Raw genomic sequence first — 23699 nt, 5'->3', positions numbered from 1 at the left:
AATATATTCACTCCAAGGTCCCCAAAGCGGTCCCCTATCAGAGTATTAACTAAGGTACAAAATCAAATTTGAGTCTCATTAGCTCCGAAGTCTCCATTTCATCTTCTGATTAATCTAAATTATTCTGAGTGGGGCTGTAGGTATGATGCATCCTACGGCACAGTTCCTGTTGATCTGTGAGCCTGTGAAAATAAAGAAACAAGTTATCTGCTCCCAAAATACACTGGTAGCATAGGCATAGGATGAAAGTTACATAGGTTCTGATTGAAAAAGGGAAAAAAATGGAAGGAAAGAAAGGAGTCACTGGTCCCAAGAAATTTTAAAATCCAGTTGGACCAATTCCATTAGGTTTCAAGGTCTGGGAGTAATCCTCTATGCTCTCGGCTCCAGCCTCTGGGCCATCCTTGCTTGTCATGAAATGTAGCGAGTATTTGCCACTTGGTAGTCCTAGTTCATTTTGGTTGAACACCCCTTACCTCAGTTTATCTCTTTTCTTTCACATTTCCGTAAAAGCAGCAAGAAGAAATCTGGCTGCACCTTCAACACTTTGCTTGGACATATCCTCAGCTAAAGGTTCAATTTCTACTTTTCTTCATAATTCTACTTTCCACCTAACTGTAGGACACAATTATCTTAAGCTTCTGCTCCTCTTTCACAAGGATCCCTTTTCTCCAGTGTTCAATAACATGTTTCTCATTTCATTTTAAACCCTTACCAGCAGAGCTTTTTTTATTGTACATCTACTGATTGTCTGTTCATGATGATTTAGGTGTTCTCTAAGGTGATTTATTTTTTTCCCCACTGTACTCCTCACTTCCTCCTGAACCTTCCCCAACATGGTTGTTGATAGTTGTCATACTTTTATAGTGTGTTCAAGACAATCTAGACTTTTCTATTATGTTCTTCAATGTTCTTTCAGCCTCCATCCATTGTCCAACTCAGGCATGGCCCAAAGTAGACAGAAAATCGGGAGGATATACCCCAACTACTCTTTGTGCTCTCTTTGCTAACACTTATACCCAACTAAACCAACCAGAAGACAGAGGGCAAGGGAGTCCAGGTGATGTCAGCAGCTCAGGGCCTGAGGTGGGCAGAAATGGGTGTGGAGTGGATGGAGGGGGAGGGGGGGAAATGAAGACTCAAACAAAAGTTTCAAAGAAGAGGCACCTGGGTTAAGCATATGCCTTCAGCTCAGGTCCTGGGGGTCCTGGGATTGAGCCCTGTGTCAGACTGCCTGCTCAGTGGGAGTTGGCTTCTCTCTCTCACTTTGCTCCTCCCCTCCCCTCTACCCCTCCCTTCTCCTCCCCTGTACGCCTCTCCTCCCCTTCCCTTTACTCCTCTCCTCCTCTTTGCTCCTGCTCTCTATTTCAAATAAATAAAAAATCTTTAAAAAAAAGTTTCAAAAAATGTTTGAGTATTCAAACCATTGACCTGATTTTTGTTATGCTAAGGTGTTATGCTAAGAAAGTTTTTTTTTTTTTAATCTTACTCACCGATGATGTAAATGTCCACTTAAAATTTCTAGCTTTTTTATGGCTTATTTTAAACATTCCAATATTCAAATTAGACCTTATAATATTTAAAAAAGACTTTCCCCTGAAATTTGACTTGCCTTATTCTTGGCCTACATTAGCATTTGTTGGCAAATTTGCTCTTCTTCCCTTAGCACCTAAAGCTAATAGACTGGGAATGGGCACAGGAATGGGATGGGGAAATTTCTGTCCATCAGCACAGGTCCTTGTGTGTAGCAGAGACTCAGTGAATACTGGTAGAAATAGTCTTAGCAGCATGTGGATTTCATGTAACTCTATTCTTTCCATAAAGATACACTTACACATTGAGCATAGCTAAATATAATTTAATTTGCAGATCTTTTGTGCAGGAAATAAATGTATAAATAAAAAGTAGCTTAGATTATGTTTCCTGATTTTGGGTTCTGCAAATTTAGCCACTGTATGATTGAGACAAGTTTAGTATAGGTATGAATACGCACATGTATTTATATCCTATAGAAAACTCATTCCTTAAACACCTTTCTGAGCACCTCTGGCTGATGACACTTCCCATTTACCAAGGTTAAATGGATAAAAAGGAGGTGAAAAAATTTTCCTTGGTGGAGAAGGTAAGCTCATTTAGGTAGAGCAGGTAATAAGAGTATGACAAAGGAAAGGAAGGTCCAGCGCTCTAGTCTTCTAGAGTAATGATTGCATTAAAAAAATCACACTGTATCTACGTTATTTAGTTGTAAAGCTTTGGCCCAACCACCCACATAATTATAACATTCCACAGTCATATGTAATTAGATTGCCTTTTAAATGCCCGCCACCTGACAGTTGAGTGGATCTGTAAGGAGAGGAGCAGAGAAAAGTATCGGTTAAACATATAAAATCTTCCAACTTGTTGGGAGATGACTACTAGGAAGTTTTTACTCAGAGCTCCTCAGGGACAGGAGCACGATACACCACGTTGGGCCACATGGGGAAGCACCTGGCAGGAAACTTGAGGGGAAGACATGGGCGAAGCCTATATTGTAGTTATTGTGAGGCAGGGGGAAAGGGCTGACCAGGTTTGGGGTTGGCTAATTTGAACAAATTTGAGTGGGCTTTGGGGCATAGGGGCTACCCCAGTTGTCTGATGTCTGGCCCTGGGATAATTAGGGCATCAGAGTATTGCCTTCTGGAGTGTGAAAGCCAGATGGAGGAAGTGGTTCAAAATATGGGCTCTGGATGGTTTGGTTTGCATAACAGAGGTGTGCTTCCAGACAAGTTATTTACTCTCTCCAGGGGTTAGCTAACACCGGAGGGGCAGTCTCGCTAGGATTAGCAAGGCTCCCAAATATCAAACAATCATAAAATGCAATTAAAAACATTATTAATATAGTAGGATTCAAAACATCTCCAGGAAGGCTTTATAAAGTGTCTAATCCAGTGCCATTAATAAGTCCCACGAATATGACTGCATCCCTTTATTTGCATGTATTTCAGATTAAGATGAGATCATATTAAGGAACCATAATATTTATGAGACAGTGTTTGGCATTTTCTTGAGAACCCAGAATGATACTAGTCCAGTCATAGTAACAATTTCCTTCCTGAGATTTTTCCAGATTTGGACTTGCCGTTTTATAGGTTATGTCAGAGGGTATGATAGTTAATTTTATGTGTCCACATGACTGGGCCACAGGGTGCCCAGACATTTGGTCAAACAGTATTCTGGGTGGGTCTACCAAGGTGTCTCTGGAGGAATCAGTAAGGCAGATTGCCCTTCCAATGTGGGTAGCCTCATCCAATCAGTTGAGGGTCTGAAGAGAACAAAAAAGCTGACCCTCCTGGTAAGAGAGAATCCTTCCTTCCTGACTGCCTTGAGCTGGGACACTAGTTTTCTCCTGCCTACACACTCGAACTGCAACATGAGCTCTTCCTGGGTCTCGAGCCTGCTGACCATTGGATGAAAACCACACACCATTGGCTATCCTAGGTCTCCAGCTTGCTGACTGCAGATCTCCGGACTTGTCAGCCTCCATAATTGTGTGAGCCAATTTCCAGGAGTATTCTCCATGTACCAGGGAAAGTGATGATGTTCGCTTTCCTTTTCTCCTTCACTCTTTTCCATCTCCTCTGGTTGAATCCTGTTTTTATTGTATTTTATTTTATTTATTATTATTATTTCTTTATTATTTATTTATTTAATTTCTTTCTTTTTTTTTTTTTATTGGCAGTGTGCCCTTGAGAATATAACCAGTCTCCTGCAGCCTTACTTTTTTCGGTTGTAAAATGAAGATAACGCGTCCACCTCCAGTGCCCGGCACAGGGCCTGGCACATAGAAATCTGCCGTAGGACAGTGAGGACCCAGTTTCACAGGATCTGGCTTCCAATCGTCCAAAGAAGCCATATTATGTCAGGAAGGAGTGGGAGGGGGATTGGCAAAACTCAGGACTGGTAGAAGGAGAGACATGAGAGTCCCAGAGGGGGTTGTGGGCAGAGTGCCCTAAAGGAGTGCTGTGGACACTAGAGGTGGATTTCTCCAGAAGCACATGAAGTTTAAACTTCAGGACCAGTCTCTTGTCCAGGTCCTCTTGGATGCAGGGGGTTCCAGGAGGGGAGGGGCAGCCAGGCTGCAACCAGGAAGTATGTCTATGCTTGTATTTCTGATAAATTGCCTAAAGGAGATACCAGAAGAGTCCCGAATCACCAAGAATTCAGTTATTGTGATTTCTTTTCTCATTCAAAGTTAATATTAACTATCATATCTAAATTTTTTTTTAAAGATTTTATTTATTTATTTGACAGAGACACAGCGAGAGAGGGAACACAAGCAGGGGGAGTGGGAGAGGGAGAAGCAGGCTTCCCGCGGAGCAGGGAGCCCGATGTGGGACTCGATCCCAGGACCCCGGGACCATGACCTGAGCCGAAGGCAGACGCTTAACGACTGAGCCACCCAGGCGCCCCTATCATATCTAATTTTGTATTTGTAGTTTCGGTCCCTAAATTGTGTTTAGGCTTTGATGACCACAAAACCTGGATCTGTCCTTGCCTTGAGTCCTGCCTCTCTGGGAGGTGGCACATGGGGCCAGTTGGGGTTGTAGGACTCTTCTGCCTTGCCCCGCCCAGCCCAGCAGAGAGGCTGTCCCAAGATCTGGAGCTGGGTGCAGGTTCCTCTCTGACTTGCAAGCTCCTGTGAGTGCCTGCATCGCTGCCCCAGGGGGCATTCAGGAAAAGTTGCTGTTCACATAGAGGACTCGCTGTGGCTCCAGTCTTGCTGCTGACTCATTGTGTGACCTTTGGAAGATCACCTTGCCTCTCTGAGCCTCGGTTTGCCCACTTGTAAAGCGGTATCACTACCTCCAGTGGGGGCTCAGGTGTGGGCCCTGTGAGTTGCACAGATCTGTGCACATGGGAGGGAAGTATGATCATAATTGTGGTGCTATTCCTTGTATCTCTATTATCTTGCTATTACTTGAAATATGCCCACAACTTACCATTTCAGTGACTAAAGAGCAAAGCCACTGCCCACACCGACTCACTGGTGTTTGATTTTTGTTTTTTGTTGTTTCATTCATTTTTTTTGTTGTGGAAACTTTTCAGTTTATATAAAAGCACACTACCACGGGGAATGCCCTTATATCAACTCATGGTCAATCTTGTGTCTTCTAAACTACCTACTCTACTTCCCTGTTGTATTTTCAAGCAAATTCCAAATCATTTCAGTTGTAAGAATCTCAATATGTATTTCTAAAAGATAAGGGCTCTTCAAAAATTATATCAATGCTATTATTGTATCTCACCCTTCCCCAAGAAACGTAATGTTTTTTATTTTTTTCTTTCAATTTGTAGATTCCCTCCCACTCCACTCCATGGGGCAGAAATTACTTTAAATTTGAATGTCAATAAAATTCAGCCAGTAGGCATTTTCCCTCAATTATCTCTTAGGTCTAACACTGTGAGAACTCAATTGAGGAGTCAGTTTGAATTCAACTCTGCTGCTTAAATTAGTGATGTAACCTTAGGAAAGTTCTCTAACCTTATACCAAACGTCACTTTTCTCATCTGCAAAATGGGGATACTAACATCCCTTTTACAAAGCTATTGTCAGGAGTCTCTGAGAGAGAGTAAGTAAAGTACAACTAGTAAATGCTCAGTAAATGTAGCTGTTAACATTATGACGGTTTCTCCCTACTTTTTCCTATCAAATCCTGTCTTCTGGAAGTAATCTGGTTGAGATGTAACTGATGACAGCTATAGGGCTGATTTAAGTAAATAAGCCTGGAAAGCCCAAGGGGGAGGAGCATGTGGAGGAGGAGGAGCCTTTCAGGAGTCTCACCACCTGGGTCCCGGGGGAAAGCCCCACCTGTACTGTGTGGACAAGGCTCACTTGCGTCTCAGAGACTGGGACCCACAGGCATTCAGACCATCAGGACAAAGCAGCTCAGAGTAAGCTTGGCCCAGGGAAGCCGGGGCCGAGAGCCCGGGTGGGAGGAACAGAGCGGGTGGCCAGAGCTGGAGGCTGTTCTTTATCTGTTTTTCGCTTTGATTTTGGAAGTGTTCTACAAAGCTGACAAGTTAAAAGTTGGGTTTGGGGTTACTGAAACCTGAAGCAAGAAGGACCCTGCCCGGTGTTGGCTTGAGGTAAAACAATTGTGAACCATACAAAGACCCACTGTTTCCGAAAGAGCAGAAGTAGTTGAGAAGTTAACTACAAGTCTTGCTGGTCTAATGGATCTTTCATTAAGAATGCTCTCAATAGGGGCATCTGGGTGGCTCAGTCGGTTCAGTGTCTGCCTTCGGCTCAGGTCATGATCCCAGGGTCCTGGGATTGAGCCCCGCGTCCCCGCATCGGGCTCCCTGCTCATCTGGGGGGAGGGGGGATGTCTGCTTCTCCCTCTGCCTCTGCCCCTAATCCCCGTTTGTGTTCTGTCTCTCAAATAAAATCTTTAAAAAAAGAATGCTCCGGGGCGCCTGGGTGGCTCAGTTGGTTAAGCGACTGCCTTCGGCTCAGGTCATGATCCTGGAGTCCCTGGATCGAGTCCCGCATCGGGCTCCCTGCTCGGCAGGGAGTCTGCTTCTCCCTCTGACCCTCCCCCTCTCATGTGCTTGCTCTCTCTCATTCTCTCTCTCTCAAATAAATAAATAAAAAATCTTTAAAAAAAAAAAAAAAAAAAAAAAAAAAAAAAAAGAATGCTCCGAATAATCCTTACTTAGAGGCCAGCTGTGTTTGAACTCAGCTAGGTGTCCTAGCTGACACCCAGTGAGTGGCATGTCACGTGGCATGAGATTGGGGAGATTTTGGGGAGTGGGAGAGGGAGAAGCAGGCTTCCCGCCGAGCAGGGAGCCCGATGCGGGGCTTGATCCAGGACCCTGAGATCATGACCTGAGCCGAAGGCAGTCGCTTAACCAACTGAGCCACCCAGGCGCCCCTAGAATCATAAAATTATTTAATTATAAAATGTATTACATGCACCTGTTAAAGTTAAATTTGCCTTATTTATTTTTTAAAAGTGTGTATGTTTCACCTTCTAAGAATATAAAGTGGCTGCGTTCTTATGTATCATTGGTAGTTAATTCTTGTTTTTCCCCTAGGGGTGGGAGGGGCAGAGAGAGAAGGAGAGAGAGATGGAGTGCAGGTTCCACACCTAGCACGGAGATCACAGGGCTCGATCTCACGACCCTGAGATCATGATCTGAGCCGAAATCAAGAATCGGGTGCTTAACCGACTGAGCCACCCAGGTGCCCCTCATTGGTAGTTAATTCTTCTTTCTTAACCTGATAAGTAAATATGTTTTAGGCTATCTTTTTTTTTTTTTTTAAGATTTTATTTATTTTTTTGACAGAGACACAGTGAGAGAGGGAACACAAGCAGGGGGAGTGGGAGAGGGAGAAGCAGGCTTCCCGCAGAGCAGGAAACCCGATGTGGGACTCCATCCCAGGACCCCGGGATCATGACCTGAGCCGAAGGCAGACGCTTAACCGACTGAGCCACTCAGGCGCCCCTAGGCTATCTTCTTGAGAGACTAAGAAGTCATATTAGATTAATGCTTCCTCGTTATTTGGTTGGCAGAAATATTCTGTTTCTTTTCTGCCGACTTCAGGGTTAAGTTTGGCCTTTCTTTTCTGTTTGCCTTCTGGTTAAGATTGTGAGACTGCTGCTTCCTTTCATTATTGTTGTGGTTTTTTTTTTTTTTTTGGTTGTTGCTATAGACTTGGTTTAGGTCAATTTCAGAAATTCTTACTGGTTCCTGAGTAATATTTTCTGACACCACTTCTAACATCCTAACAGCAAATATATGGTTTTTCCAACATCAACTAGTTCTCTGACACCAAGTGGGGGTCCAACAATTAAATTCCAAAGTTAACTCCCAGAGTTAAATCAGACCCCACAGGTTAAGGGCTGAGCCCCACAAGACTGCCCCCACTTCAGATGTCATCTGTAAATGCTGTCCCAGGGGGCCCAGACTTTTACCTGGCTGACTACGTATTTGGGGGTTCTCATGATCCCCCCCTTTAGGTTTGATAATTCACTAGAATGACGCACAGAACTCAGGAAACACTTTACTTATGCTTACCAGTTTGTTATAAAGTTTATTACAACTCAGAAACAGCCACATTGAAGAGAGCATAGGTATGGGTCGGGGTGGGGGATACAGAGCTTCACCCTCCTAACATGTGGGACGAACTCAGAAGCTCTCAGCATCTCCTTCAGGAATTTTTATTGAATTCAATCCTCAGGACATTCTGTTTGATGACTGTTATTAATGAAGTTGAGAGGACTTTGTGTTTATAAATACTGAATCCAGAAACAGGCTACGGGTAGCTGCTGAAATAGAACAGAGCTAGCCGTCTTGGCTGAATGAGGGAAATATTTGTGTAAACTCTTCCTCTTTCAAAAGAAAAACCATGGTGTGTTAGGCTGGAAGGGAACTAGGAGGTTAAATAACCTTAGATGGAGTGGCTAGAAACCAGAAACTTAGCCAGGCCTCCTTCTAGATCATTATTGTTTAACCCTCTCCAGGGAGGTTTAAGATGTAGCGTCAAGACCGTGAAAAAATGGTTTCCCTTTTCTGGGAAGTGAAGAGTTTTGTGGTGATTCTGTCATTTTGTGAATAATATGAAAAGGCAGGATATGATAGCTATCTGTTCACCATAAAATATCTTCTTTCCTGGGGCGCCTGGGTGGCTCAGTTGGTTAAGCTTCTGACTTTTTTCTTTTTTTTAAAAGATTTTATTTATTTATTTATTTGAGAGAGAGCAAGCACACGAGTGGGGGGAGGGGCAGAGGGAGAGGGAGAAGCAGACTTCCCACGGAGTAGGGAGCCTGATGCGGGGCTCAATCCTAGGACCCTGGGATCATGACCTGAGCTGAAGGTAGCCGCCTAACCAATTGAGCCACCCAGGCGCCCCAAGCTTCTGACTCTTGATTTCAGCTCGGGTCACGATCTCATGGTCTTGGGATCAAGCCCCACATCGGTCTCCATGCTCAGCGGGAAGTCTGCTTGAGAGTCTCCCTCCCCCTCTCCCCACTCACATGCTCACTCTCTCTCTCTCAAATAAATAAATAAATCTTAAAAAGAAAAAAATCTTCTCTCCCCACGAAACAGCAACATCCTACTTGGTGCTTTTTCTCCACTCCTCAATCATTTAAAAAAAAATCAAATTGAGTGATTTTCAAAATGTAAAATCTAGAGTTCATTAAAGAAAACTTGAGAAAAGCACACGCAAAGAAGAGGAAAAATCAATTATAGTTATATCAAAACATTAACAGTTAGGCGTCAGTACCATAAAAAAAATAGTTTTCCCTTTTCTGGGAAGTGTAGAAAATATATCTGGATTTTTTTCATTTAACATTATCACATAGGCAGCGTTTTGCTGTTGTTGATAAAGATCACAGAGATGGTAGAGTACGGTGGTTTAGAGTAGAGGTTCTGGCACCAAAGTGCCTGGGATTCAATTCATAGCCCACCACTTACGGGCTATATGGTCTTTAAGTCACTTAACTGCTCCCTGGCTCGATTTTATCATCTGTAAAATGGGGATGATAATGGCATCCAACTCACAAATTGAATGCTTATGTAAAGGACTTAATACATGTTACTTATCAAAATAAAGATTTTATCACAACATTAATATATGTATATAGGTGACATTTTATGAAACATAGAAAAGCAGAAGAAATCAAAATCACCCATTATCATGTATAACCATACTTAACCTTTCCCCCGATGTTTTGACATTTAGACTGCTATTCCTGCCCCTCTGCACCATGTTAAATTGAATCTGTCATGAAATAGTGTTGGTTAAAACAGTCTGGGACCTGAGCTTTCCCTGGCCAGTGTGGAGCCTGTGGTTTTTTTTCTGTAACCAGGATTTAATCAGATCCAATCCACAAACCAGTTAACTGAAGGTTCACCATATTAGGAATGAATATGTGAGAAATATCTTTGTAAAGGATTTTTTTCTTTAGCTTTAGAAATTATTTCCTTAGCCTGGAATCCCAGAAATGGAAACACAGGGTCAACAGATGAGAAATGTTATTTTCTAGAAGGGTTGCACTGATTTTAAACTTGTGGCTACAATTTATGAGCCTGCCCTACTTACTGTAGGCGCCCAAATCCACACTCCCCGCCCCCCCCCCCCCCCGGCCCTCCCACCCTCGCTCCTCCGAGCTGAGATATTGAGGAAGTTGTTGGGGGTGCCAAAACCCTGGAATAGTTAATTCTAATCAAAATCAGCCTTCAGCTCCTTCCTCCTCCAGGGCCTTTCTTGCTTCCTTCCACATCCTTTTCCCCTCTTGGCTTTGTTTAATCCCCTCATGTAGCCTTCCTCTTCTTTAGTTGGGGAGAAAATCATATAATTAAAGTGTTCCCATGAAGAAGTTCGTGATCTTAGCAGCTAGAAGTGTTATGCCCCAGCTGGGTACCCACATTTTAGTAAAGGGTTCCCTGGAGCACTGTTGAACCCAAAGGACTGAACTTGCTAGTGGAATTTGGGACAGTGCAATACCCAGAGAGGGTGATATTTTGAGTCTGGGCCCTTCAAGTTATGCATGTAGATGGTATGCAAGGTGTGAGTCCCGTTCTGTAGATGGGGTGAAGCCAGGGCCAAGTCCCGAGAAGCCCTCACTTTCTCACTGGCAAAGCACTAACTGCTCGGCACAGAAACACGTTTTCCTAAAGGTAAAGTACGTCTCTGGGAGGAACTGTGAAGGGGAGATTGTTTACTGAATTGGACATAATAAAAGACCGGCCAGCAGCATGTGCAGATTCTTTACATAAAACATAACTTTATGATACCGGGCAGGGCTCCTTTTATGGCCTTTTTATCTTCTGGTTGAGATTACCAAGGGTGTGGAGGGCTTTCGCTGATGTGATTACATTGCATGTCTGTGGGTGAGCAGAGCCAGGAGGCTCTAAGTGCGGCCAAGGCCCCAGTTACTTTGGTCTGAGCTTTGAGTTGCAGAAGGTGGGTTTCTTAGGAATGTTTCTGTTTGATCAAGGTCTTAGGTGCCCTTTATGGCAAGGAATTGTACAGGTGTTTCTCTGTGGACTCCTACATCTTTGATGGACTAAAAAGTCAAAGAAACAGAGATTGTGCCTGAGGGGAGAATGGATGGCAGCTGGATAAAGCACAGGATGCCCTAGATTTATGGATGGACAAGGATAAGTATGGGCAAATAATTAGAACTTAAAAGGTGAGGCCTACCTAGTTCAAACAGAGTCTGATGTGTCCTGAAAGAGGGAGGATGAGAGAAATGGAAAGCTTAGCCCATTTTAGCTATCAGTGGTGTTCCCAGGAGACTTTTGACTACAGCCAGATGGGAAGATGGTCTTGAGAGCAGATGGTGGGAACCAACTAGAGCTGGTCAGATAGCAGCCTCCCCTTCCTCCCTGAAAGAAAATTCTTTGGCCCCACAGTGATCCCTACTTACTCATAGCCTTGTCTGTTCCTTTCTAGCCTGATCCAGCCTGAAGATGACCCCACTGGCCACTGTGGTGTCTGGCCCTCGAGCCCGGCTCTTTGCCTGCTTCCTCAGGCTGGGCACTCAGCAGGCTAGCCCCCTTCAGCTGCACACGGGGGCCAGCCTTGCAGCCAAACACCACTATGAAGTGCTGGTGCTGGGTGGGGGCAGCGGTGGGATCACCATGGCCGCCCGCATGAAGAGGAGAGTGGGTGCGGAAAATGTGGCCGTTGTTGAGCCCAGTGAGGTAAGTCTCCCCCTTTTGAGTGCTTGCGTCTGTGTGCAGGTGCGCATGTGTGTTGGGGGTAGAGTGTGGATGGCTGTCAGGCCCTGTTGCTGTCATGTTTCCAGGTTAGTGCTTCTCCTGGGCACAAAAAGGATTGGGAGAAGGTAGGGAGAGAGAGAGGGGGAGAGGACAGATCTCAGGCTTTTATGTTCTCTGTGTTAGTTTCTTAGGGCTGCCATAACAAATTATCACCAACTGTGTGGCTTAAAACAGTAGGTTTATTCTTTCACAGTTGTGGAGGCTAGAAGTCCAAAGCCAAGGTGTTAGCAGGGTCATGCTCCCTCTGAAGGCTGTGGAGAGGAGAAGGAATCTGTCCCATGCCTCTCTCCTAGCTTTGGTGGTTGTGGACAATCTTCGGTGTTCCTAGGCTTACAGCTGGCATCAGTCCAATCTCTGCCTCTGTCTTCACATGGCCTTCTTTCTGTGTGTCTCTAGTGGTTTCATATGACCTCCTTATAAGGACACCAGTCATTGGATTTAGGGCCCACTCTAATCCAGCATGACTTCATCTTAACTTGATTACATCTGTGAAGACCCTATTTCCAAATAAGATCATATTCACAGGTACTGGGGTGAAAACTTCAGCATATCTTTTGGGGAGAGACAGTTCAGCCCCAAAAGACCTCCCAATTCCAACCTAGTGTCCACAGGAAGATCAATGGCCATTATATTTTCCTTTCTCTCTTCTAGTCTGGAGAATGGGTGATGAGTTGAGGGGCAGGGAGGCCTCTGGGAAAGGTGTTAGTGGGATTGAGAAATTGAAGTACAAGGGATTGTAAACAGATTATAAAGCAGAAAAAGGTAGAGACACCAGGGAGGAAGCTGGGAAGTGTGTGTAAGACACTATTTCATGCAAACATTTTAAGATGATCCAGTAGCTTCAGAAAAAATATTCCAGATTTTTGGTGGTTTGACTGATGTTTCCTGAGGAACTAACTAGGTGTGTACCAGTTGGAAACTGTGTCCTTGGGAGGGAAGCAAAATGGATCCAGTGCCTGTTTGGTGGGGAGGGCAGGTCAAGAAAAGCACATTCCTTTTCAAGAAGTCTACCCAGCCCCCCATGAGGTTGCCCGGGGCTTAGCTGCAGTCTCAGACTGATATGCTGTGATCTGAGACGGTATGTTCTCGATCATTTTCCTTTTTAAAGTGACTAATTCAGGGTCAGCATTTTATTTTTTTTAATTTTTAATTTTTTAAAAAGATTTTATTTATTTATTTGAGAGAGAGAGAGGGAAAGAGAGAGAGAGAGAGAGCACCAGCAGTGGGAAGGGATTGAGGGAGAGGGAGAAGCAGGCTCCCTGTTGAGCAGGGAGTCAGAGCAGGGAGCCAGACATGGGGCTCCATCCCAGGACCCCGGGATCATGACCCAGGCCCAAGGCAGACGCTTAACTCACTGAGCCACCCAGGTGCCTCAGTGTTTTAAATGACACTGGTCTGAGAGCTCCATCAGGGGCCTATGGTGTGTTGTAGCTAACCCATGGGCAGGTCTCCCACTGGGGTAGTCTTGGTAATGAGAAGGGCTCTTCTGAGGCACTGGGCACAATTTGGGAGGCCAGAGTTATGGCTGTCCTCCCCCGTGAGGAAGTGCAGGATGGAAGTCTTTCAAAGGTGCTGCTAGGGGCTCAGGTATTTGGTACTGTGTCTGGTTTAGTGATTGGTGGAGCTGATGCTTGTTTGTAGTCTAAAAGAGAATCTGAGGTTGTATTTTTATTCCTTTTTCTGTTCAAGATGGATTTGAAATCAATGAGTTCTCACCACTGGAGACCTCTGCCTTCCTTCTCTTTGATCACCTCCATTATTGGCTTTACAGACATTGCAAAGCCATTTTTCGTATCCTCTTTAACATCTCTGTGGCTGGCAATTCTGTCCAGCCAGTTTGAGGCATTTTGGCAGTGTTGAGAAATTCTTGATCCCCCAGGCCATTCCATGAGTGTATTGGGATTCTCGGAGGCTGTTAGATCAATCTGCCCTTTGCCCATGAGTCTAGAACTTTCAAAACTAACTTAGTTCAAGTGAGGACCATCTGAAGCAAGATAATTCTAGAAAATAGTGGATATTTGGCATCATGGGGTAGGATCTGGTGCCTACAGGCTTCAGGTATAAAACCTCTGAGAAAGGAAAGGAGAGGGTCCTAGGGCCAATAGGGAATGTCTGCAGTCCTCCGTGGGTTTGGGAAGCACCGTTGGAAATTCAAGAAGTTTTGAGACTCTTCAAAAGTGGTTGTAAACTTTCCAGACTTACCGTAGTCTCCAGATGGTTCTAAGGAACCATATTTAGGCTGCCAGGCTTAATTTTTCTTTATGTCTGTGCACATAAATGTATCCATAATATGTGTGTGTGTGTGTATATATATAGCACACACACACACACATAACATGTACATGTTAAGCATCAAATCAACTTTGAGGAACAAATAATATAATGCTCACGAAAGGTAGTTGATGGCTTTTTTGGGATGATCTTGGCAGAATTCTTGTGTTAGGTGACTGCCCTTCAGAGCTTAACATAATGGGAGACACCAATAGGTGTGGGTGAGGGGGAGACTGACCTTCTAAGGCTTTTCTACATGATGCTTCAAGGGTTGGGCGGGATAACTGAGAGTCTAGCTCCTGTACCTTTAACTATGACTCTTTTGATCTGTCTCAAATTGAAACGGATCTCCAAATACTTTGTTTCTCAGAGACATTTCTACCAGCCAATCTGGACGCTGGTGGGTGCTGGTGCCAAGCAGTTATCCTCATCTGGCCGTCCCACTGCGAGTGTGGTACCATCTGGTGTAGAATGGATCAAAGCTAGAGTGGTTGAGCTGAACCCAGACAAGAACTGCATCCACACAGACAATGGCAAGGAGGTAAGCATCGGGGTCCTTCGGCTTTAGTTAGTCAGGGCTCGTGTTAATGCACAGCCATTATCAAACTGGATAGCTGCACGGAGAGAGAGCAACATATATGCATGTGTGTGCATGGGTGTGTGTGTGTTGATATTGCATGAGGTGGAAAGTGTGTGGTGGGGACGCCTGGGTGGCTCAGTCGGTTAAGCGTCTGCCTTCGGCTCGGGTCATGATCCCAGGGTGCTGGGATCGAGTCCCGCATCGGGCTCCCTGCTCTGCGGGGAGCCTGCTTCTCCCTCTGCCTCTGCCTCTCTCTCTCTCTGTCTCTCATGAATAAATAAATAAAATCTTTAAAAAAAAAAAAAAAGAAAGTGTGTGGTAGATGGAGGATGGGATAGATGGAAGGAGTGAGTGATGAATAAATGAACAACGAAGACATGTATTTATTGAACTGTTGCTCAATCGCTTGGTATGGTATCTTGCATCTGAATGGTTTATTCAACAAGTACTACCACTATATGTTAAAATAGCAGCACTTCCCTCCTTTTACCTTTGAAACAGCTGGCTTCTCTCCCGGACAGTTGACCTCCCAGAGGAAGACATTGGAAAATATCCATTCCAGTTATGCCAGGGGGCAATATGCCAGAGTTGTAAGGGACAGTGTGAGTCCCCATTGTACGAGGGCTAAGGAGAATTTCTGTTCCTGGAGCTTGAGACTCTCAAGTGCTCAGTACCATTTAGAAGTCTGCTCCTATCACCCAGAGATCAAAGCCCCTGTAGGGATGAGAGCAGGAGGGGGAGATGACAGGCTCAGAAGCCATCTGCAGTGTCATGTCCTCTTGTCTGCCGCTGAGCCCAGCACTGTGGCAGGCATTTTCTTTTTTCTTTTTTTTTTTTTAAAGACTTTATTTATTTATTTGACAGAGAGAGACACAGCAAGAGAGGGAACACAAGCAGGGGGAGTGGGAGAGGGAGAAGCAGGCTTCCCGCTGAGCAGGGAGCCCGATGCCGGGCCAAGACCCTGGGATCATGACCTGAGCCAAAGGCAGATGCTTAACAGCTGAGCCACCCAGGCGCCCCAGAAGGTGATGAGTATTAATGAAAATAAATAGAGCAGAGTAATTGGAATTGGGCCATGTGGGGACAGGGATTGAATTTAAAATGGGATGGTCCCAGGGTCAAGGAGTTCTCTGACAGCAAGCAATCACACTCCAGGTTTTAGACAGACGGGTCATATGAAAGTTCTGCCTCTGCTGAGTCAGAATCCACTTTTCTGTAGCCCCTTTCATTCTTTCTTGGGCCCCCAGGGTGTTTTTGGCCTTAATGCCTTTTTTGTTCCTTGTTTTGTCCTGTAGCATGGCCAAGAGTATCTTTTTGTTTCTGTGGAGGAACCCTTCAGCTATTTGAAGATGGCTCTTATTGTCTGTGTAAATCTAGTCTTCAGGTAGACTTGTGCCCTGTCTTCACTTTTCTCAGCGCTTTCTCCTGTTCTCCAGCGTGGTCTCCAGTGCCCTCGCCATTCTCTCTGCCCTGCTGTGGACATCATCTGCCCTGTTGGTGCCCCCATGAAAGAGGTTGCCCAGGAGAGTAGGCAATTTTACAGAATGGCCCAGAATAGAGTGATGCTATTCTCTCCCACAACTGGATATAGCCTAAGTTAGCATTTGCCTTTTTTTAGCAACCATTAGCACAATGCTGATTCATGCTGGGCTTGAGGTCAGTTCAAATTTCTGGGTCTTTTTTCACATGACCCAGTGTCAAGTCAGGCTTTCTCCATCCATATCTAATATATGGACATATGTAATGGATTAGAATATATATAATAAATTAGGATATATATATATCAAATACTTAAAAATTATTTATCCCTGTTGATGAACTTATTTTCTCCAGCATCTCCAAGAGAGCAGACAGTATTGAATGGAAGATTGAGCTCTGGGGCTCATTTCCCTTGCCAGTCCACTGTTCCTGGGGCCAGGACACCTGTCTCTGACAATCTATATCACCTCTTTGGTATAGCAGTGCCTGCCTCCTGATTAGACCCCTTCATATTATACGTACAGTTTAGAGCCCTCTGCGGTTGGGTCCGTGTGCATCTCAAGAATCATAACTTGTCTCATCTCTTGAGAATGAGAGGCATTGGTAGGTGTTCTCACTCCTGAGCTTGCTTAGACACCTAGGGCTCAGACTCTTAGGAAAGTTGCAGTGTCTTGTTTTAGGGCTGGGGAAGAAGTTGGTGTAAACTGGCAGGACTTTCTTCCAAGATTTTATTAAGCAAAAGTCTGCTATAGCCAGATCTCAGAAATCTGCTTATACCAACTCATGGAAGATGTCATCTTGTTGGCTTTAGTTCATCTTACCAACTTGCCTGGATCTTGTGGATTTATGATTCTGTCATCCAGTTAGCATTTTTTTTTTTCCTAGCCATTATCCATGATGGCTTCATTTAAGTTCAAGGTTTTAATTTGATAACATGTCCTTAGGGAGCTTTTTCTACCTTGCATAAATTAATGAACATTGTTTAGCAAATATTTTTTGCTAAAAATTTACCAAAATCATTCCATTCATGGTTTATACATTAGTATTTCTTCAAGACTGAGTTGAAGGCTTTTCCTGAAATCCAGACTCAGTGTGTCTCTGACTCTTCCCTGATGCAGGGGTCTGTTTGTCTGGAATGTGTCCCATAGGCTCTGTGTGGACTGGCCCTTATCCTTCTCCAGACTTAACCTGGTTCTGGTTCCATTCTCTCTCTCTTGTTGTTTCTGCTCCAGCACATTTTCCTCTCATTTCCTCAAATGCCTTGGCCTCCTTCTTCCCTGAGACATTTGCACATGCTGAGCTTACCTCTTTTCCTAGCTAACTCCGATTCATCTTTACTTTAGATATACCCTTTCAGGAAAGCCTTCCCTGACCTACTAAGCTAGGTCAGGTTCCCCCTTGACATGCTATCATAGCAGTCTATGATTTAGTAATTATTTGTGTGATTATCTGATAATACCTTTCTCACCCACTAGACTGAGTTCTTGGAGGGGTGGGAACAGTATCTTTCTTGTTCGATGTTGTATGTCCAGGACCTAGCACAGTATGTCACATAGGAGGTGCTCAGTAAATATTTGTGAGCAAATTGTGTCTCAGTTTCTTTATCTGTATAAAATGGGACTAATAAGGAGTGCTTGGGTGCCTCAGTGGTTAAGCATCTGACTTTTGATTTTAGCTCAGATCATAATCTCAGGGTCGTGAGATCCTTTGGGCTTTGCGCTGAGTGCAGAGTCTGCTTGTCCCTCTCCCTCTGCTCTTCCTCCTGCTCTCTCCCACTAAAATGAATAAATAAAATCTAAAAAAAAAAAAAAAAGATAATAATACCACCTACCTCATTGGGTTGTTTTGAAGATTAAATGAATTAAAACATGTGAAAGACTTAGAACAGTATCCTGCAGAGTGAATGCCCAAGAGATGTTACTGTTACTACTTTTAAAAGGACACATGAAAAAAGGGAAAAAGAAATACTTATTAAGTATCCGCTGTGTGTCAGCATATTTCCTGACCCTTGACTAACTGAAAGCAGTTTGCAATCTGTGAACATATGTTGGTGCTCTTTTCCTAAATCACCAAGAGACATTTATTTAGTAGATGAGTCTGGAATTTTACAATGGAGGAACATCCTATTTACTAGGTTGTTAGTATCAGAGTTTACCGCCCCCACTTCCCTGTAGAAAATTAGAATACGTGCCCATATTTAGCCTTCCGGCAATGTCTGTCTGCCCTGTTCCCTGTAATTGCTCAAAAGTCTTGTCTACAAGTTTTTGCAATTCCTTAGAATTTAGATCATCTGGCCTGGAAACTTGAATTTATTCAGAAGGCTTGAGGCTTTCTTTTTGTTCTTTGTTCTCTTAGGGTTTATTCTCCCTCAATGATTTTTTTTTTTCATGATATTAAGCTTGTCTGTTACTAGTCCTTAAAAATAATCAATATTATACTCTAATTAAACAATCTGGGCACACACAAACCAAAGGTTTTTCTTGTTGACTGTGTTCATGTTTTGCCTGTAGATCATCACCCCCAGACCCCATGTCCCATCTGACCTCATTTACCTTGAAGACTCAACATAGCTCAGTCAGGTAGTTAATGGGCCTGGTACACTTTCCTAAGGAACAAGGAATTTCAGGGCACAGCTCTCTGTGGATAGGCAAATCATACAGAGGAAGATGTGTATATTATCTGTCCACTTTGATAAATTATGTATTTCACAAACAACTGAAATCATCCATCCATCCAACAAACATTACTGAGTTCCTCACTTTAATTTCGTGACTATGCTAGATTCCAGGAATATAAAGAATGAAACATAACCTTTAGCCTCTGGAGTATTCGATGTAGTAAGGGAAGATATTATTCCTAAATAACGCAACCAGTGCTATAACGTGTCATGTACACTGTGCTGAGGAAGCTCCCAGAAGGGGCCAGTGCGGAGGGGATTTGAATCATCGGAAGGCCTCACTGTGGAGGTGACCTTGGAGCTGAGCCTCCTGGATACCAGGGCAGGACCTCTGCAGAGACTTACTGCCCTTGGCTCCTCAACCTGGACCAAGCACTCTCTGGTCTTGGAGTCCTCTCTCTTCAGCTGTGACCTACTCATTTTGCTGCTCTGCTTCTCCTTTTAGTACAAGATTGTGATAATTCATTACAACCCATTACTCCTTTGCTGGGCTCCTGACTTTCATTATGATCATTCTCCACCTCCAGTTTTCTAGGCAAGTCCTGTTTCTTTATATCCCTCTGGCTTACACTTTCTGGCCTCAGCTTTCTTCCTTCTCATCTTAAACCCACATTTCTGGGGTGCCTGGGTGGCTCAGTCGTTAAGCGTCTGCCTTTGGCTCGGGTCATGATCCCAGGGTCCTGGGATCGAGCCCTGCATGGGGCTCCCTGCTCCGAGGGAAGGAGAGGGAGAAGCAGACTCCCCACCGAGCAGGGAGCCCGACATGGGACTCGATCCCAGGACCCTGGGATCATGACCTGAGCTGAAGGCAGACGCTTAACTGACTGAGCCACCTAGATGCCCCACAATATACATATTTAAAGAGGGGACTTCTAAGTTTTAAATAGACCATAAGTAAGATCATATAGATTATATCACATCCTTTTCCATGACCCTCAAAAAGGCAGTTTCTAACTTATTGATCCAATCCATATGGCAGATCAGATTTGTCTGGGATTCACACATGACTCTATACATTTTAAAGTTAATGGTCTCTTTTTTTATTATTTTTTATTTTTTTTAAATTTTATTTTATTATGTTATGTTAGTCACCATACAGTACATCATTAGTTTTTGATGTAGTGTTCCATGATTCATTGTTTGCGAATAACTCCCAATGAGAATAACACCCAATGCTTCATTCAATATGTGCCCTCCTTAATACCCATCACTGGGCTAACCCCTCCCCCCACCCCCCACCCCTCTAAAACCCTCAGTTTGTTTCTCAGTCCATAGTCTCTCATGGTTCATCTCCCCCTCCAATTTCGCCCCCTTCATTTTTCCCTTCCTACTATCTTTTTTTTTTTTTTAACATATAATGTATTATTTGTTCCAGAGGTACAGGTCTGTGATTCAACAGTCTTACACAATTCACAGCACTCACCATAGCACATACCCTCCCCAATGTCTATCACCCAGCCACCCCATCCCTCCCACCCCCCACCACTCCAGCAACCCTCAGTTTGTTTCCTGAGATTAAGAATTCCTCATATCAGTGAGGTCATATGATACTTGTCTTTCTCTGATTGACTTATTTCGCTCAGCATAATACCCTCCAGTTCTATCCACGTCATTGCAAATGGCAAGATTTCATTCCTTTTGATGGCTGCATAATATGCCAGTGTGTGTGTGTGTGTGTGTGTGTGTGTGTGTGTGTGTGTATACCACCTCTTCTTTATCCATTCATCGGTTGATGGACACCTTGGTTCTTTCCAAAGTTTGGCTATTGTTGTCTTTTAAGATTAGGAAGTGCTTCTCCCACCCCTCAGCATGAGGAAGTGTTAACAGAAGCACCACACAAATAGTTGTGGCTTCTTTGTATCCTTCTTCACTGTGTGAAAACACGGGAGTCTCAAACCCTCGGGAGCCAGGCAGGTTATTCAATACTTGTGAAGCACCGAGGCATGAGAAACAGAGAGTGGCTGACGTGATGGCAGACAGGAGTGTGGCTCCCTCCCTGTCCCCTGCCTGCCACCCACAGCCTCAAGGCATCCACAGTAGAAAATGGAGGCATGGGGGTGGCCACATGGGGCTAGAGCTGAGTTAGCCCTTGGGCTGCCATTTCTGGGATCCTGGTCTAAAATACCATTGTTTTGTGTTGCAGATCTCCTACAAATATCTTATTATTGCTCTCGGAATCCAGCTGGACTATGAGAAGGTACTATTTTAAACTACTTCTTTTTTTTTTTTTTTTTTTTTTTTTTTTAAGAGCACAAGTAGAGGGAGTGGCAGAGGGAGAGGGAGAAGCGGGCTCTGCACTGAGCAGGGAACCCGATGCGGGACTCGATCCCAGGACCCTGAGATCATGACCTGAGCCGAAGGCAGACGCTTAACCATTTGAGCCACCCAGGTGCCCCTATTTTAAACTACCTCTGTGTGACACTGGCCTGTTTATGCTAAGATCAAATGCTGCATTTAGTTGCTTTGTATTCATTTTGGCATGAAAGAGTTCTAAGGGATCCTCTTTTAGTTTTTCTTTTCTTAGCGGTCTTTTTATATGGTTTTTAAAAAATCTTTAAGATTTTGTCAACGATGTCAACGATGATGATATGTTTTAGCTTTAAGCTTTAATCCGAGTTTAGCATATCCATGCCCTAATGGCAATTCTTGCAAAAGAGCAGGCTCTTCCAGAGTCACGAGAAAACTACTTTGCTATGTAGGACTGAGTTGCCTCTTTCTCCCCTCAGTTCCACGGGGTGTCTGCATGGTGATGTCCTGCTCCCTGGCCTGGTCAGCCAAAGGGGGAATCAGATCTCTCTTTCTCTGACTCTCCCTGCCTCTCCAGAGTTCCTAGGGAAGCAACTCGAATTGGATGGGGGGGTCATAACCTGCCCTTTGTGACCAGTCTTCCTAAAAGGAACTTGGTTACCACTTTATGGCACCTTTTTCCTTAACAAGAACCTCTTCAAACTAGAGACTAGTAATGAAAGAGATAAGAGATCAGCTGTTTGTTTATCTCTTGGATAGTGAGTTTTGCTTTAGGAACCAGGAGCAGGGAGGTCGTGTGAGGAGAACCCGAGGCAGTGGTCAGGAGTCTCAGCATCCGGTTCTGTAAGATTCTAGGTGGGTCTCTCAGCCTCGCTCTCCTTCAGTTCCCTCATCTGTGTCTGGGAGCCAGGACTAGTTCCTCACCTACCTCAGAGTCGTGCCACGAATTATCCACTGTTAGCATGGGCTGAGACTTCAGAAACATTAAAATACAAGGAGATTTTATAAAAATAATAATAATGATAATTATTGCTGTTGAAACTGCTGATATTACAACTACTTAAACTGTAGCAGGAGATAATGGTCAGTAATCAGAGGAACAGTTGCTTTTTACTCTGAGCATTGTGGAGGATATCCTCGCACTCTGTTTCCTTGACAGCTGAGGGGTGGGTGTCGCGAGGTTGCCCTACAGTCTGGAGAACAGCCTGGGAAGTTCCGAAGGACCAGCCCATCTTCATGACTGGTTTTTGATGGTTCTCTGCTCTTGCTGGAAGAACTGGTGCTTGAGTCTCAACTCGATCTATGCCATCTTCACTGCAGTCTATGAACCTTCTTTTTTTTTTTTTTTTTTTTTTTTTAAAGATTTATTTATTTATTTATTTGAGAGAGAGAGAATGAGAGAGCAAGCACATGAGAGGGGGGAGGGTCAGAGGGAGAAGCAGACTCCCTGCCGAGCAGGGAGCCCGATGCGGGACTCGATCCAGGGACTCCAGGATCATGACCTGAGCCGAAGGCAGTCGCTTAACCAACTGAGCCACCCAGGCGCCCAGTCTATGAACCTTCTAACACCGAAGACAAGTGTCCAGTTAATCTTCCTGGCAGGACTACACAGACACTTTGTGGGGCACTCACCGTGTGGGTGCCATTTTTCTAAGCACTTTATGTGTGTGGTCTCATCTCCTCCCACCAACGACCTTCTGAAACAGTTACTTTTATATTCATTTTACAGATGATGAACATAAACTCGGTGTACATTAGAACCACCTAGAGAGCCAGACAGATTTCTGGGCTTGCCCCTGAGTTTCTGAATCAGTAGGTCTGGGTGGGGCCTGATAATTTGCATTTCTAGCAAGTTCCCAGGAACTGCATTTGAGACCCACTGGCTTAGGGATATTCGGTAATTTACCCAGGGTCATAACCCTTATAAGTGGAAAAGCTGGGACTCGAGCCAGATCTGTGGGGTTCCCAAGTCCATGTTTTTAATTACCTGCCTTTACCAAGAGTTTGATTTGGTGCAACCTAATAAAGGGTTGTTTAAGTTTGTGATTATTGACAATATGGCTCTTGGTTCTGCCTGTCCTTCTCCCCAGTAAGGCAACTGATTCTCCAAAAAGGAAGCATGGCTGGCTTCTTGTCCTCACCTTGATGGTGGGAAGAGATATGTTCAAATCATGGTCTCAAGGCCAGGGAGGCAAAGGTGTTCCCATGGGCCGAGTCCATTCTGCAGTTCGGCATTTGACTCCAGGCACCACAGTCCTGATCTTAGCAGATCCCTCACCTTCCTCCCTACTCCAATGGGTGTGAGTCCTGCGGGCTAATGACTAGACTGAAATACTTGAGAGGCTATCGAAATGGCAGAGAATGAAGGCTCACGACAAGAGTTTTTGCACTTTTCTTAGAAAATTTACACTCGTGAATTTGCACTTTTGTTAAAGAATAATTTCCTTGTGTGCTTTCTTGCAGATTAAAGGCTTACCTGAAGGTTTTGACCATCCCAAAATAGGGTCCAATTATTCAGTGAAAACGGTGGAGAAGACATGGAAAGCTCTGCAGGACTTTAAGGAGGGCAATGCCATCTTTACCTTCCCAAATACCCCTGTAAAGTGTGCCGGAGCACCCCAGAAGATCATGTATTTGTCAGAAGCCTACTTCAGGAAGGTATGCTTCCTT

General features: G+C 44.3%; 1 protein-coding gene across 1 annotated transcript in view; it reads left to right on the top strand.

Annotated features, from left to right (window-relative positions):
* The window catches only part of SQOR (sulfide quinone oxidoreductase), a 47728-nt gene that overhangs the window by 9367 nt on the left and 14662 nt on the right, over positions 1-23699 (top strand). Inside the window, exons 2-5 of the mRNA XM_036089464.2 lie at positions 11447-11697; positions 14417-14587; positions 20926-20979; positions 23493-23687. Of these exons, the coding sequence (XP_035945357.1) occupies positions 11464-11697; positions 14417-14587; positions 20926-20979; positions 23493-23687 (654 nt within the window). The 5' untranslated portion in view covers positions 11447-11463. The remainder of the gene's footprint in view (positions 1-11446; positions 11698-14416; positions 14588-20925; positions 20980-23492; positions 23688-23699) is intronic.

The sequence above is a fragment of the Halichoerus grypus genome, chromosome 8 (assembly GCF_964656455.1).
Source record: "Halichoerus grypus chromosome 8, mHalGry1.hap1.1, whole genome shotgun sequence".
Taxonomy (NCBI): domain Eukaryota; kingdom Metazoa; phylum Chordata; class Mammalia; order Carnivora; family Phocidae; genus Halichoerus; species Halichoerus grypus.
The sequence above is the reverse complement of the archived record's forward strand: the minus strand, read 5'-3'. Positions and strand labels throughout refer to the sequence as shown.